General features: G+C 53.5%; 1 protein-coding gene across 1 annotated transcript in view; it reads right to left on the bottom strand.

The window, feature by feature from the left end:
• The window catches only part of LOC141926224 (scavenger receptor cysteine-rich domain-containing protein DMBT1-like), a 69,346-nt gene extending 55,809 nt beyond the window's left edge, over positions 1–13,537 (bottom strand). Inside the window, 26 exon segments of the mRNA XM_074831650.1 lie at positions 1,166–1,374; positions 1,584–1,737; positions 2,491–2,856; positions 3,412–3,723; positions 3,967–4,014; positions 4,279–4,590; positions 4,834–4,881; positions 5,146–5,511; positions 5,626–5,648; positions 5,697–5,748; positions 6,011–6,404; positions 6,871–7,269; positions 7,739–8,137; positions 8,601–8,920; positions 9,165–9,212; positions 9,477–9,842; positions 9,957–9,979; positions 10,028–10,079; positions 10,342–10,653; positions 10,898–10,945; positions 11,210–11,521; positions 11,766–11,813; positions 12,078–12,389; positions 12,633–12,680; positions 12,943–13,254; positions 13,498–13,537. Coding sequence (XP_074687751.1) covers positions 1,166–1,374; positions 1,584–1,737; positions 2,491–2,856; positions 3,412–3,723; positions 3,967–4,014; positions 4,279–4,590; positions 4,834–4,881; positions 5,146–5,511; positions 5,626–5,648; positions 5,697–5,748; positions 6,011–6,404; positions 6,871–7,269; positions 7,739–8,137; positions 8,601–8,920; positions 9,165–9,212; positions 9,477–9,842; positions 9,957–9,979; positions 10,028–10,079; positions 10,342–10,653; positions 10,898–10,945; positions 11,210–11,521; positions 11,766–11,813; positions 12,078–12,389; positions 12,633–12,680; positions 12,943–13,228 — 5,257 coding nt within the window. The 5' untranslated portion in view covers positions 13,229–13,254; positions 13,498–13,537.

Genomic DNA, 13,537 nt, shown 5'->3' with positions numbered 1-13,537 from the left:
CCATCCAACCTGGCCTTGAACCCTTCCAGGGAGGGGGCAGCCACAGCTTCTCTGGGCAACCTGTGCCAGTGTCTCACCACCCTCACAGGGAAGAATTTCTTCCTTAGATCTAATCTACATCTAACCTTTTTCAGTTTAAAACCATTACCCCTCATCTTATACCTGCACCCCTGATCAAGAGTCCCTCCCCCCCTTTCCTGTAGCCCCTTTAAGTCCTGGGAGGCCGCTCTAAGGTCTCCCTGGAACCTTCTCTTCTCCAGCTGAACACCCCCAACTCTCTCAGCCTGTCCTCGCAGGGGAGGTGCTCCAGTCCCCTGAGCATCTTTGTGGCCTCCTCTGGACCCACTCCAGCAGGTCTGTGTCCTTCTGATGTTGGAGGCCCTAGAGCTGGACACAGCACTACAGGGAAGGGTCTATTCCTGCAGAGTGGAGGGGAGAATCCTCCTCCCTCGACCTGATGGCCACATTTCTCTTGATGCAGCCCAGAAAGCCAACTGTATCCTTCGGCTGCATTGCTGGGTCATGCTGAATTTCTCATCAACCAACACCCCCAAGTCCTTTTCCTTGGGGCTGCTCTCAATCCACTCCTCGCCCAGCCTGGATTTGTGCTTGGGATTGCCCTGACCCATGGGCAGGACCTTGTTGAACTCCATGAGGTTTGCATGTCCCACCTCTCCAGCCTGTCCAGGTCCTTCTGGATGGCACATCCCTTCCCTCCAGTGTGTCACCGCACCACCTAGCTTGGCGTAGTCAACGATCTTGCTGAGGGTGCCTCGATCCCACTGTCCATGTCACCAACAAGCGCCGATCCCAACACCCACCCCTGAGGAATGTCACTTGTCACTGCTCTCCACTTGGACTTCAAGCTGTTGAGTTGTCTCTTTGAGTGCAACCATCCAGCCAATTCCTTACCCACCGTATGTTCCATCCCTCAAATCCATGTCTCTCCAATTTAGAGACAAGGATGTCACATGGGACAGTGTCAAATGATTTACACAAGTCCAGGTAGATGATGTCAGTTGCTCTTTCCTTATCCACCAACGCTGTAACCCCACAGTAGAAGGTCACCAAATTTGTCAGGCACAATTTGCCCTTAGTGAAGCCATGTTGGCTGGTATAAAAGCTTCTGAGCAAAGAAAACATTGCAAACAGGATGGAAACTTACTGGTGTTCTGGTCTGCTGGGAAGGACTGATACTCAGCATGAAATCCTCTATTGGAGTATCTGGAGTCACTGTGAAATCTGACAGTCATAAAGTTTGAGGATGATGTGTATGTGAGATGAGAATTAGAACAAATTCTTCCAAGCAGAGGAGAAGTCTTGGGTGGCCCATCATAGATCTCAATATAGTCATTGTTGCATCCACCTTGCAACCTGAGGGAGAAACATGAATATATTGTAAAACGCTTTTGGTAAACTTTGTTTTTAAGTTCTGAATAACAATAAAATAAGATACTGCACACACACAATTCCCATGTAATATTTATAATTCACTTATAAGCATGGGAAATGTGCTTGGAAACTGTGGTTGTAGTTGAGATTTGAGACCCATTTATTGCCCAGGCAGGACGTGGTTTACTTACTGAATACTTCCAAATGTGAGCATAATGCGGAAATTATTCGTTACTTGTATTTGCCACAAACAATCTGCATTATCTGGATAATTTAAAGGATAAGAAGGACTCTGAAGTGTTCCAGAGGAATTAAAAAGTAAGCCACCACAAATATATTTTATAGCTGAAAAAAAAAAAAAAAGAATATAAGATATAGATGTAATTCATTTAGATTCAAAGGAAAATACATTTTATATTTCCAAGACATAGCAACAAGAGGTTAAATCTCAAGAGAACCTGAACTGTTCTGTTCTTCTCACTCAGGCTACAACTGTGATGATCTCTTCAGAGGATCCTGACTCTCCCTTACAATTTTGCATTTCATAGGCTTAAGGCATAGGTATTTCTGAGAGAAAGAAAGAGATGCTCGCCCAAATAACATAAAAGCTAGACAAGAAAGAAAAGAAGACTTCCGACACAACAACACGGTCCAAAATCCAACACCAGCAATAGAACTCAATGACATAAAAGACCAGTATGTAGGATTTAAAAAATTAGTACCAATAATAAATTTTTTTTAAAAAATTGAAATATGTAAATGAAAAAATTATAAACTAGATATTACTAATTAATACACACTAAAAGAAAGTCATTGAACAGAGGAAAAAAGCAGACACACCTGGAGGAGCGGATGTTGTGACGGTGTCTGGGGTCGTGCTTGTGGCATCTGTAGGGGAGGAAGAGAAAGGAGCGAGTGAGGCCTGTGTGGATGAAGGAGCATGGCCAGGTTTTCTCACACCACTGTGGATGTTGCTGCCACCCTGACACAGAGGTGATGGAGAGCCTGGGCGTCTCAGCAGGCTGGTCCCCCATGATGGCAGCAATGCAAACCACAGTCTATCAACACGTCTCCAACGTGTACCAAGCTGCGGCCAACAGGGTCCAATTTTTGGCATGTCTCCAAGCATTTAGGAAGACAAAACAACGGTACCTGAACATACAACACCAGCATCTTCCTGGTGGCCACAGTTGTGGACACCCCATCCTCGGTGGCGGCACTGGAAGAGGGAGGACTCACTCCCTGTGCACTGCACATCGTCCAGGTAGATACTGCCAGTGCCTTGCCCAAAGCGGGCACTTGTTGGTGCAGAAACAGCAGAGCCGCATCCCAGCTGCCTGCACACGACCTCGGCATCCTTCAGGTCCCAGCTGTCATCACAGACGGTGCCCTGGCCCCCATAGTGGTAAATCTCTACGCGCCCCTCGCAACGGTTCATGCCGTTCACCAGGCGCAGGTAGGCACCTGGGAAAGAAGGAGACAGGGAAACAGTGGGAAAACCCTGCAGCACGCAGGCATCTTCTCTCGCTGGTGCATTGGACACGCTCTGTGAGTTTCAGAGCAACAGGCCTGCCACCCTCAGCTTAATTAAACTGGGCGTTTCACTGGCCCTGCTCTCCAGGAAAAAGACTAAACCCCACCCAGGTAGTCACAGACAGGCACCAGAAAAAGGAATGACTGAAAGAATCATGAAAAATTGCGACCCACCTGGAGGAGCGGACGTTGTGACGGTGTCTGGGGTCGTGCTTGTGGCATCTGTAGGGGAGGAAGAGAAAGGAGCGAGTGAGGCCTGTGTGGATGAAGGAGCATGGCCAGGTTTTCTCACACCACTGTGGATGTTGCTGCCACCCTGACACAGAGGTGATGGAGAGCCTGGGCGTCTCAGCAGGCTGGTCCCCCATGATGGCAGCAATGCAAACCACAGTCTATCAACACGTCTCCAACGTGTACCAAGCTGCGGCCAACAGGGTCCAATTTTTGGCATGTCTCCAAGCATTTAGGAAGACAAAACAACGGTACCTGAACATACAACACCAGCATCTTCCTGGTGGCCACAGTTGTGGACACCCCATCCTCGGTGGCGGCACTGGAAGAGGGAGGACTCACTCCCTGTGCACTGCACATCGTCCAGGTAGATACTGCCAGTGCCTTGCCCAAAGCGGGCACTTGTTGGTGCAGAAACAGCAGAGCCGCATCCCAGCTGCCTGCACACGACCTCGGCATCCTTCAGGTCCCAGCTGTCATCACAGACGGTGCCCTGGCCCCCATAGTGGTAAATCTCTACGCGCCCCTCGCAACGGTTCATGCCGTTCACCAGGCGCAGGTAGGCACCTGGGAAAGAAGGAGACAGGGAAACAGTGGGAAAACCCTGCAGCACGCAGGCATCTTCTCTCGCTGGTGCATTGGACACGCTCTGTGAATTTCAGAGCAACAGGCCTGCCACCCTCAGCTTAATTAAACTGGGCGTTTCACTGGCCCTGCTCTCCAGGAAAAAGACTAAACCCCACCCAGGTAGTCACAGACAGGCACCAGAAAAAGGAATGACTGAAAGAATCATGAAAAATTGCGACCCACCTGGAGGAGCGGACGTTGTGACGGTGTCTGGGGTCGTGCTTGTGGCATCTGTAGGGGAGGAAGAGAAAGGAGCGAGTGAGGCCTGTGTGGATGAAGGAGCATGGCCAGGTTTTCTCACACCACTGTGGATGTTGCTGCCACCCTGACACAGAGGTGATGGAGAGCCTGGGCGTCTCAGCAGGCTGGTCCCCCATGATGGCAGCAATGCAAACCACAGTCTATCAACACGTCTCCAACGTGTACCAAGCTGCGGCCAACAGGGTCCAATTTTTGGCATGTCTCCAAGCATTTAGGAAGACAAAACAACGGTACCTGAACATACAACACCAGCATCTTCCTGGTGGCCACAGTTGTGGACACCCCATCCTCGGTGGCGGCACTGGAAGAGGGAGGACTCACTCCCTGTGCACTGCACATCGTCCAGGTAGATACTGCCAGTGCCTTGCCCAAAGCGGGCACTTGTTGGTGCAGAAACAGCAGAGCCGCATCCCAGCTGCCTGCACACGACCTCGGCATCCTTCAGGTCCCAGCTGTCATCACAGACGGTGCCCTGGCCCCCATAGTGGTAAATCTCTACGCGCCCCTCGCAACGGTTCATGCCGTTCACCAGGCGCAGGTAGGCACCTGGGAAAGAAGGAGACAGGGAAACAGTGGGAAAACCCTGCAGCACGCAGGCATCTTCTCTCGCTGGTGCATTGGACACGCTCTGTGAGTTTCAGAGCAACAGGCCTGCCACCCTCAGCTTAATTAAACTGGGCGTTTCACTGGCCCTGCTCTCCAGGAAAAAGACTAAACCCCACCCAGGTAGTCACAGACAGGCACCAGAAAAAGGAATGACTGAAAGAATCATGAAAAATTGCGACCCACCTGGAGGAGCGGACGTTGTGACGGTGTCTGGGGTCGTGCTTGTGGCATCTGTAGGGGAGGAAGAGAAAGGAGCGAGTGAGGCCTGTGTGGATGAAGGAGCATGGCCAGGTTTTCTCACACCACTGTGGATGTTGCTGCCACCCTGACACAGAGGTGATGGAGAGCCTGGGCGTCTCAGCAGGCTGGTCCCCCATGATGGCAGCAATGCAAACCACAGTCTATCAACACGTCTCCAACGTGTACCAAGCTGCGGCCAACAGGGTCCAATTTTTGGCATGTCTCCAAGCATTTAGGAAGACAAAACAACGGTACCTGAACATACAACACCAGCATCTTCCTGGTGGCCACAGTTGTGGACACCCCATCCTCGGTGGCGGCACTGGAAGAGGGAGGACTCACTCCCTGTGCACTGCACATCGTCCAGGTAGATACTGCCAGTGCCTTGCCCAAAGCGGGCACTTGTTGGTGCAGAAACAGCAGAGCCGCATCCCAGCTGCCTGCACACGACCTCGGCATCCTTCAGGTCCCAGCTGTCATCACAGACGGTGCCCTGGCCCCCATAGTGGTAAATCTCTACGCGCCCCTCGCAACGGTTCATGCCGTTCACCAGGCGCAGGTAGGCACCTGGGAAAGAAGGAGACAGGGAAACAGTGGGAAAACCCTGCAGCACGCAGGCATCTTCTCTCGCTGGTGCATTGGACACGCTCTGTGAGTTTCAGAGCAACAGGCCTGCCACCTTCAGCTTAATTAAACTGGGTGTTTCACTGGCCCTGTTCTTGCAGCAAGACCAACAAATCCACCCAGGGAGCCACCAACTGGCATTGCCAGAAGTAGACTTCAGAAAAACCGTGAAAAATTGCAACCCACCTGGAGGAGCGGATGTTGTGACGGTGTCTGGGGTCGTGGTTGTGGCATCTGTAGGGGAGGAAGAGAAAGGAGCGAGTGAGGCCTGTGTGCATAAAAGAGCATGGCCAGATTTTTTAAAACGCAACTTGATATTTTGGTGCCACCCTGAAACACAATGGATAGCCTGGGCGTCTCAGCAGGGTGGTCCCCCATGATGGCAGCAATGCAAACCACAGTCTATCAACACGTCTCCAACGTGTACCAAGCTGCGGCCAACAGGGTCCAATTTTTGGCATGTCTCCAAGCATTTAGGAAGACAAAACAACGGTACCTGAACATACAACACCAGCATCTTCCTGGTGGCCACAGTTGTGGACACCCCATCCTCGGTGGCGGCACTGGAAGAGGGAGGACTCACTCCCTGTGCACTGCACATCGTCCAGGTAGATACTGCCAGTGCCTTGCCCAAAGCGGGCACTTGTTGGTGCAGAAACAGCAGAGCCGCATCCCAGCTGCCTGCACACGACCTCGGCATCCTTCAGGTCCCAGCTGTCATCACAGACGGTGCCCTGGCCCCCATAGTGGTAAATCTCTACGCGCCCCTCGCAACGGTTCATGCCGTTCACCAGGCGCAGGTAGGCACCTGGGAAAGAAGGAGACAGGGAAACAGTGGGAAAACCCTGCAGCACGCAGGCATCTTCTCTCGCTGGTGCATTGGACACGCTCTGTGAATTTCAGAGCAACAGGCCTGCCACCCTCAGCTTAATTAAACTGGGCGTTTCACTGGCCCTGCTCTCCAGGAAAAAGACTAAACCCCACCCAGGTAGTCACAGACAGGCACCAGAAAAAGGAATGACTGAAAGAATCATGAAAAATTGCGACCCACCTGGAGGAGCGGACGTTGTGACGGTGTCTGGGGTCGTGCTTGTGGCATCTGTAGGGGAGGAAGAGAAAGGAGCGAGTGAGGCCTGTGTGCATAAAAGAGCATGGCCAGATTTTTTAAAACGCAACTTGATATTTTGGTGCCACCCTGAAACACAATGGATAGCCTGGGCGTCTCAGCAGGCTGGTCCCCCATGATGGCAGCAATGCAAACCACAGTCTATCAACACGTCTCCAACGTGTACCAAGCTGCGGCCAACAGGGTCCAATTTTTGGCATGTCTCCAAGCATTTAGGAAGACAAAACAACGGTACCTGAACATACAACACCAGCATCTTCCTGGTGGCCACAGTTGTGGACACCCCATCCTCGGTGGCGGCACTGGAAGAGGGAGGACTCACTCCCTGTGCACTGCACATCGTCCAGGTAGATACTGCCAGTGCCTTGCCCAAAGCGGGCACTTGTTGGTGCAGAAACAGCAGAGCCGCATCCCAGCTGCCTGCACACGACCTCGGCATCCTTCAGGTCCCAGCTGTCATCACAGACGGTGCCCTGGCCCCCATAGTGGTAAATCTCTACGCGCCCCTCGCAACGGTTCATGCCGTTCACCAGGCGCAGGTAGGCACCTGGGAAAGAAGGAGACAGGGAAACAGTGGGAAAACCCTGCAGCACGCAGGCATCTTCTCTCGCTGGTGCATTGGACACGCTCTGTGAGTTTCAGAGCAACAGGCCTGCCACCCTCAGCTTAATTAAACTGGGCGTTTCACTGGCCCTGCTCTCCAGGAAAAAGATTAAAACCCCACCCAGGTAGTCACAGACAGGCACCAGAAAAAGGAATGACTGAAAGAATCATGAAAAATTGCGACCCACCTGGAGGAGCGGACGTTGTGACGGTGTCTGGGGTCGTGCTTGTGGCATCTGTAGGGGAGGAAGAGAAAGGAGCGAGTGAGGCCTGTGTGGATGAAGGAGCATGGCCAGGTTTTCTCACACCACTGTGGATGTTGCTGCCACCCTGACACAGAGGTGATGGAGAGCCTGGGCGTCTCAGCAGGCTGGTCCCCCATGATGGCAGCAATGCAAACCACAGTCTATCAACACGTCTCCAACGTGTACCAAGCTGCGGCCAACAGGGTCCAATTTTTGGCATGTCTCCAAGCATTTAGGAAGACAAAACAACGGTACCTGAACATACAACACCAGCATCTTCCTGGTGGCCACAGTTGTGGACACCCCATCCTCGGTGGCGGCACTGGAAGAGGGAGGACTCACTCCCTGTGCACTGCACATCGTCCAGGTAGATACTGCCAGTGCCTTGCCCAAAGCGGGCACTTGTTGGTGCAGAAACAGCAGAGCCGCATCCCAGCTGCCTGCACACGACCTCGGCATCCTTCAGGTCCCAGCTGTCATCACAGACGGTGCCCTGGCCCCCATAGTGGTAAATCTCTACGCGCCCCTCGCAACGGTTCATGCCGTTCACCAGGCGCAGGTAGGCACCTGGGAAAGAAGGAGACAGGGAAACAGTGGGAAAACCCTGCAGCACGCAGGCATCTTCTCTCGCTGGTGCATTGGACACGCTCTGTGAGTTTCAGAGCAACAGGCCTGCCACCTTCAGCTTAATTAAACTGGGTGTTTCACTGGCCCTGTTCTTGCAGCAAGACCAACAAATCCACCCAGGGAGCCACCAACTGGCATTGCCAGAAGTAGACTTCAGAAAAACCGTGAAAAATTGCAACCCACCTGGAGGAGCGGATGTTGTGACGGTGTCTGGGGTCGTGGTTGTGGCATCTGTAGGGGAGGAAGAGAAAGGAGCGAGTGAGGCCTGTGTGCATAAAAGAGCATGGCCAGATTTTTTAAAACGCAACTTGATATTTTGGTGCCACCCTGAAACACAATGGATAGCCTGGGCGTCTCAGCAGGGTGGTCCCCCATGATGGCAGCAATGCAAACCACAGTCTATCAACACGTCTCCAACGTGTACCAAGCTGCGGCCAACAGGGTCCAATTTTTGGCATGTCTCCAAGCATTTAGGAAGACAAAACAACGGTACCTGAACATACAACACCAGCATCTTCCTGGTGGCCACAGTTGTGGACACCCCATCCTCGGTGGCGGCACTGGAAGAGGGAGGACTCACTCCCTGTGCACTGCACATCGTCCAGGTAGATACTGCCAGTGCCTTGCCCAAAGCGGGCACTTGTTGGTGCAGAAACAGCAGAGCCGCATCCCAGCTGCCTGCACACGACCTCGGCATCCTTCAGGTCCCAGCTGTCATCACAGACGGTGCCCTGGCCCCCATAGTGGTAAATCTCTACGCGCCCCTCGCAACGGTTCATGCCGTTCACCAGGCGCAGGTAGGCACCTGGGAAAGAAGGAGACAGGGAAACAGTGGGAAAACCCTGCAGCACGCAGGCATCTTCTCTCGCTGGTGCATTGGACACGCTCTGTGAGTTTCAGAGCAACAGGCCTGCCACCCTCAGCTTAATTAAACTGGGCGTTTCACTGGCCCTGCTCTCCAGGAAAAAGATTAAAACCCCACCCAGGTAGTCACAGACAGGCACCAGAAAAAGGAATGACTGAAAGAATCATGAAAAATTGCGACCCACCTGGAGGAGCGGACGTTGTGACGGTGTCTGGGGTCGTGCTTGTGGCATCTGTAGGGGAGGAAGAGAAAGGAGCGAGTGAGGCCTGTGTGGATGAAGGAGCATGGCCAGGTTTTCTCACACCACTGTGGATGTTGCTGCCACCCTGACACAGAGGTGATGGAGAGCCTGGGCGTCTCAGCAGGCTGGTCCCCCATGATGGCAGCAATGCAAACCACAGTCTATCAACACGTCTCCAACGTGTACCAAGCTGCGGCCAACAGGGTCCAATTTTTGGCATGTCTCCAAGCATTTAGGAAGACAAAACAACGGTACCTGAACATACAACACCAGCATCTTCCTGGTGGCCACAGTTGTGGACACCCCATCCTCGGTGGCGGCACTGGAAGAGGGAGGACTCACTCCCTGTGCACTGCACATCGTCCAGGTAGATACTGCCAGTGCCTTGCCCAAAGCGGGCACTTGTTGGTGCAGAAACAGCAGAGCCGCATCCCAGCTGCCTGCACACGACCTCGGCATCCTTCAGGTCCCAGCTGTCATCACAGACGGTGCCCTGGCCCCCATAGTGGTAAATCTCTACGCGCCCCTCGCAACGGTTCATGCCGTTCACCAGGCGCAGGTAGGCACCTGGGAAAGAAGGAGACAGGGAAACAGTGGGAAAACCCTGCAGCACGCAGGCATCTTCTCTCGCTGGTGCATTGGACACGCTCTGTGAGTTTCAGAGCAACAGGCCTGCCACCTTCAGCTTAATTAAACTGGGTGTTTCACTGGCCCTGTTCTTGCAGCAAGACCAACAAATCCACCCAGGGAGCCACCAACTGGCATTGCCAGAAGTAGACTTCAGAAAAACCGTGAAAAATTGCAACCCACCTGGAGGAGCGGATGTTGTGACGGTGTCTGGGGTCGTGGTTGTGGCATCTGTAGGGGAGGAAGAGAAAGGAGCGAGTGAGGCCTGTGTGCATAAAAGAGCATGGCCAGATTTTTTAAAACGCAACTTGATATTTTGGTGCCACCCTGAAACACAATGGATAGCCTGGGCGTCTCAGCAGGGTGGTCCCCCATGATGGCAGCAATGCAAACCACAGTCTATCAACACGTCTCCAACGTGTACCAAGCTGCGGCCAACAGGGTCCAATTTTTGGCATGTCTCCAAGCATTTAGGAAGACAAAACAACGGTACCTGAACATACAACACCAGCATCTTCCTGGTGGCCACAGTTGTGGACACCCCATCCTCGGTGGCGGCACTGGAAGAGGGAGGACTCACTCCCTGTGCACTGCACATCGTCCAGGTAGATACTGCCAGTGCCTTGCCCAAAGCGGGCACTTGTTGGTGCAGAAACAGCAGAGCCGCATCCCAGCTGCCTGCACACGACCTCGGCATCCTTCAGGTCCCAGCTGTCATCACAGACGGTGCCCTGGCCCCCATAGTGGTAAATCTCTACGCGCCCCTCGCAACGGTTCATGCCGTTCACCAGGCGCAGGTAGGCACCTGGGAAAGAAGGAGACAGGGAAACAGTGGGAAAACCCTGCAGCACGCAGGCATCTTCTCTCGCTGGTGCATTGGACACGCTCTGTGAGTTTCAGAGCAACAGGCCTGCCACCCTCAGCTTAATTAAACTGGGCGTTTCACTGGCCCTGCTCTCCAGGAAAAAGATTAAAACCCCACCCAGGTAGTCACAGACAGGCACCAGAAAAAGGAATGACTGAAAGAATCATGAAAAATTGCGACCCACCTGGAGGAGCGGACGTTGTGACGGTGTCTGGGGTCGTGCTTGTGGCATCTGTAGGGGAGGAAGAGAAAGGAGCGAGTGAGGCCTGTGTGGATGAAGGAGCATGGCCAGGTTTTCTCACACCACTGTGGATGTTGCTGCCACCCTGACACAGAGGTGATGGAGAGCCTGGGCGTCTCAGCAGGCTGGTCCCCCATGATGGCAGCAATGCAAACCACAGTCTATCAACACGTCTCCAACGTGTACCAAGCTGCGGCCAACAGGGTCCAATTTTTGGCATGTCTCCAAGCATTTAGGAAGACAAAACAACGGTACCTGAACATACAACACCAGCATCTTCCTGGTGGCCACAGTTGTGGACACCCCATCCTCGGTGGCGGCACTGGAAGAGGGAGGACTCACTCCCTGTGCACTGCACATCGTCCAGGTAGATACTGCCAGTGCCTTGCCCAAAGCGGGCACTTGTTGGTGCAGAAACAGCAGAGCCGCATCCCAGCTGCCTGCACACGACCTCGGCATCCTTCAGGTCCCAGCTGTCATCACAGACGGTGCCCTGGCCCCCATAGTGGTAAATCTCTACGCGCCCCTCGCAACGGTTCATGCCGTTCACCAGGCGCAGGTAGGCACCTGGGAAAGAAGGAGACAGGGAAACAGTGGGAAAACCCTGCAGCACGCAGGCATCTTCTCTCGCTGGTGCATTGGACACGCTCTGTGAGTTTCAGAGCAACAGGCCTGCCACCCTCAGCTTAATTAAACTGGGCGTTTCACTGGCCCTGCTCTCCAGGAAAAAGATTAAAACCCCACCCAGGTAGTCACAGACAGGCACCAGAAAAAGGAATGACTGAAAGAATCATGAAAAATTGCGACCCACCTGGAGGAGCGGACGTTGTGACGGTGTCTGGGGTCGTGCTTGTGGCATCTGTAGGGGAGGAAGAGAAAGGAGCGAGTGAGGCCTGTGTGGATGAAGGAGCATGGCCAGGTTTTCTCACACCACTGTGGATGTTGCTGCCACCCTGACACAGAGGTGATGGAGAGCCTGGGCGTCTCAGCAGGCTGGTCCCCCATGATGGCAGCAATGCAAACCACAGTCTATCAACACGTCTCCAACGTGTACCAAGCTGCGGCCAACAGGGTCCAATTTTTGGCATGTCTCCAAGCATTTAGGAAGACAAAACAACGGTACCTGAACATACAACACCAGCATCTTCCTGGTGGCCACAGTTGTGGACACCCCATCCTCGGTGGCGGCACTGGAAGAGGGAGGACTCACTCCCTGTGCACTGCACATCGTCCAGGTAGATACTGCCAGTGCCTTGCCCAAAGCGGGCACTTGTTGGTGCAGAAACAGCAGAGCCGCATCCCAGCTGCCTGCACACGACCTCGGCATCCTTCAGGTCCCAGCTGTCATCACAGACGGTGCCCTGGCCCCCATAGTGGTAAATCTCTACGCGCCCCTCGCAACGGTTCATGCCGTTCACCAGGCGCAGGTAGGCACCTGGGAAAGAAGGAGACAGGGAAACAGTGGGAAAACCCTGCAGCACGCAGGCATCTTCTCTCGCTGGTGCATTGGACACGCTCTGTGAGTTTCAGAGCAACAGGCCTGCCACCTTCAGCTTAATTAAACTGGGTGTTTCACTGGCCCTGTTCTTGCAGCAAGACCAACAAATCCACCCAGGGAGCCACCAACTGGCATTGCCAGAAGTAGACTTCAGAAAAACCGTGAAAAATTGCAACCCACCTGGAGGAGCGGATGTTGTGACGGTGTCTGGGGTCGTGGTTGTGGCATCTGTAGGGGAGGAAGAGAAAGGAGCGAGTGAGGCCTGTGTGCATAAAAGAGCATGGCCAGATTTTTTAAAACGCAACTTGATATTTTGGTGCCACCCTGAAACACAATGGATAGCCTGGGCGTCTCAGCAGGGTGGTCCCCCATGATGGCAGCAATGCAAACCACAGTCTATCAACACGTCTCCAACGTGTACCAAGCTGCGGCCAACAGGGTCCAATTTTTGGCATGTCTCCAAGCATTTAGGAAGACAAAACAACGGTACCTGAACATACAACACCAGCATCTTCCTGGTGGCCACAGTTGTGGACACCCCATCCTCGGTGGCGGCACTGGAAGAGGGAGGACTCACTCCCTGTGCACTGCACATCGTCCAGGTAGATACTGCCAGTGCCTTGCCCAAAGCGGGCACTTGTTGGTGCAGAAACAGCAGAGCCGCATCCCAGCTGCCTGCACACGACCTCGGCATCCTTCAGGTCCCAGCTGTCATCACAGACGGTGCCCTGGCCCCCATAGTGGTAAATCTCTACGCGCCCCTCGCAACGGTTCATGCCGTTCACCAGGCGCAGGTAGGCACCTGGGAAAGAAGGAGACAGGGAAACAGTGGGAAAACCCTGCAGCACGCAGGCATCTTCTCTCGCTGGTGCATTGGACACGCTCTGTGAGTTTCAGAGCAACAGGCCTGCCACCCTCAGCTTAATTAAACTGGGTGTTTCACTGGCCCTGCTCTTGCAGCAAGACCAACAAATCCACCCAGGGAGCCACCAACTGGCATTGCCAGAAGTAGACTTCAGAAAAAACGTCAAAAATTGCAACCCACCTGGAGGAGCGGATGTTGTGACGGTGTCTGGGGTCGTGGT

Source organism: Strix aluco, chromosome 7, assembly GCF_031877795.1.
Source record: "Strix aluco isolate bStrAlu1 chromosome 7, bStrAlu1.hap1, whole genome shotgun sequence".
Taxonomy (NCBI): domain Eukaryota; kingdom Metazoa; phylum Chordata; class Aves; order Strigiformes; family Strigidae; genus Strix; species Strix aluco.
This window is presented reverse-complemented; position numbering and strand designations above follow the sequence as displayed.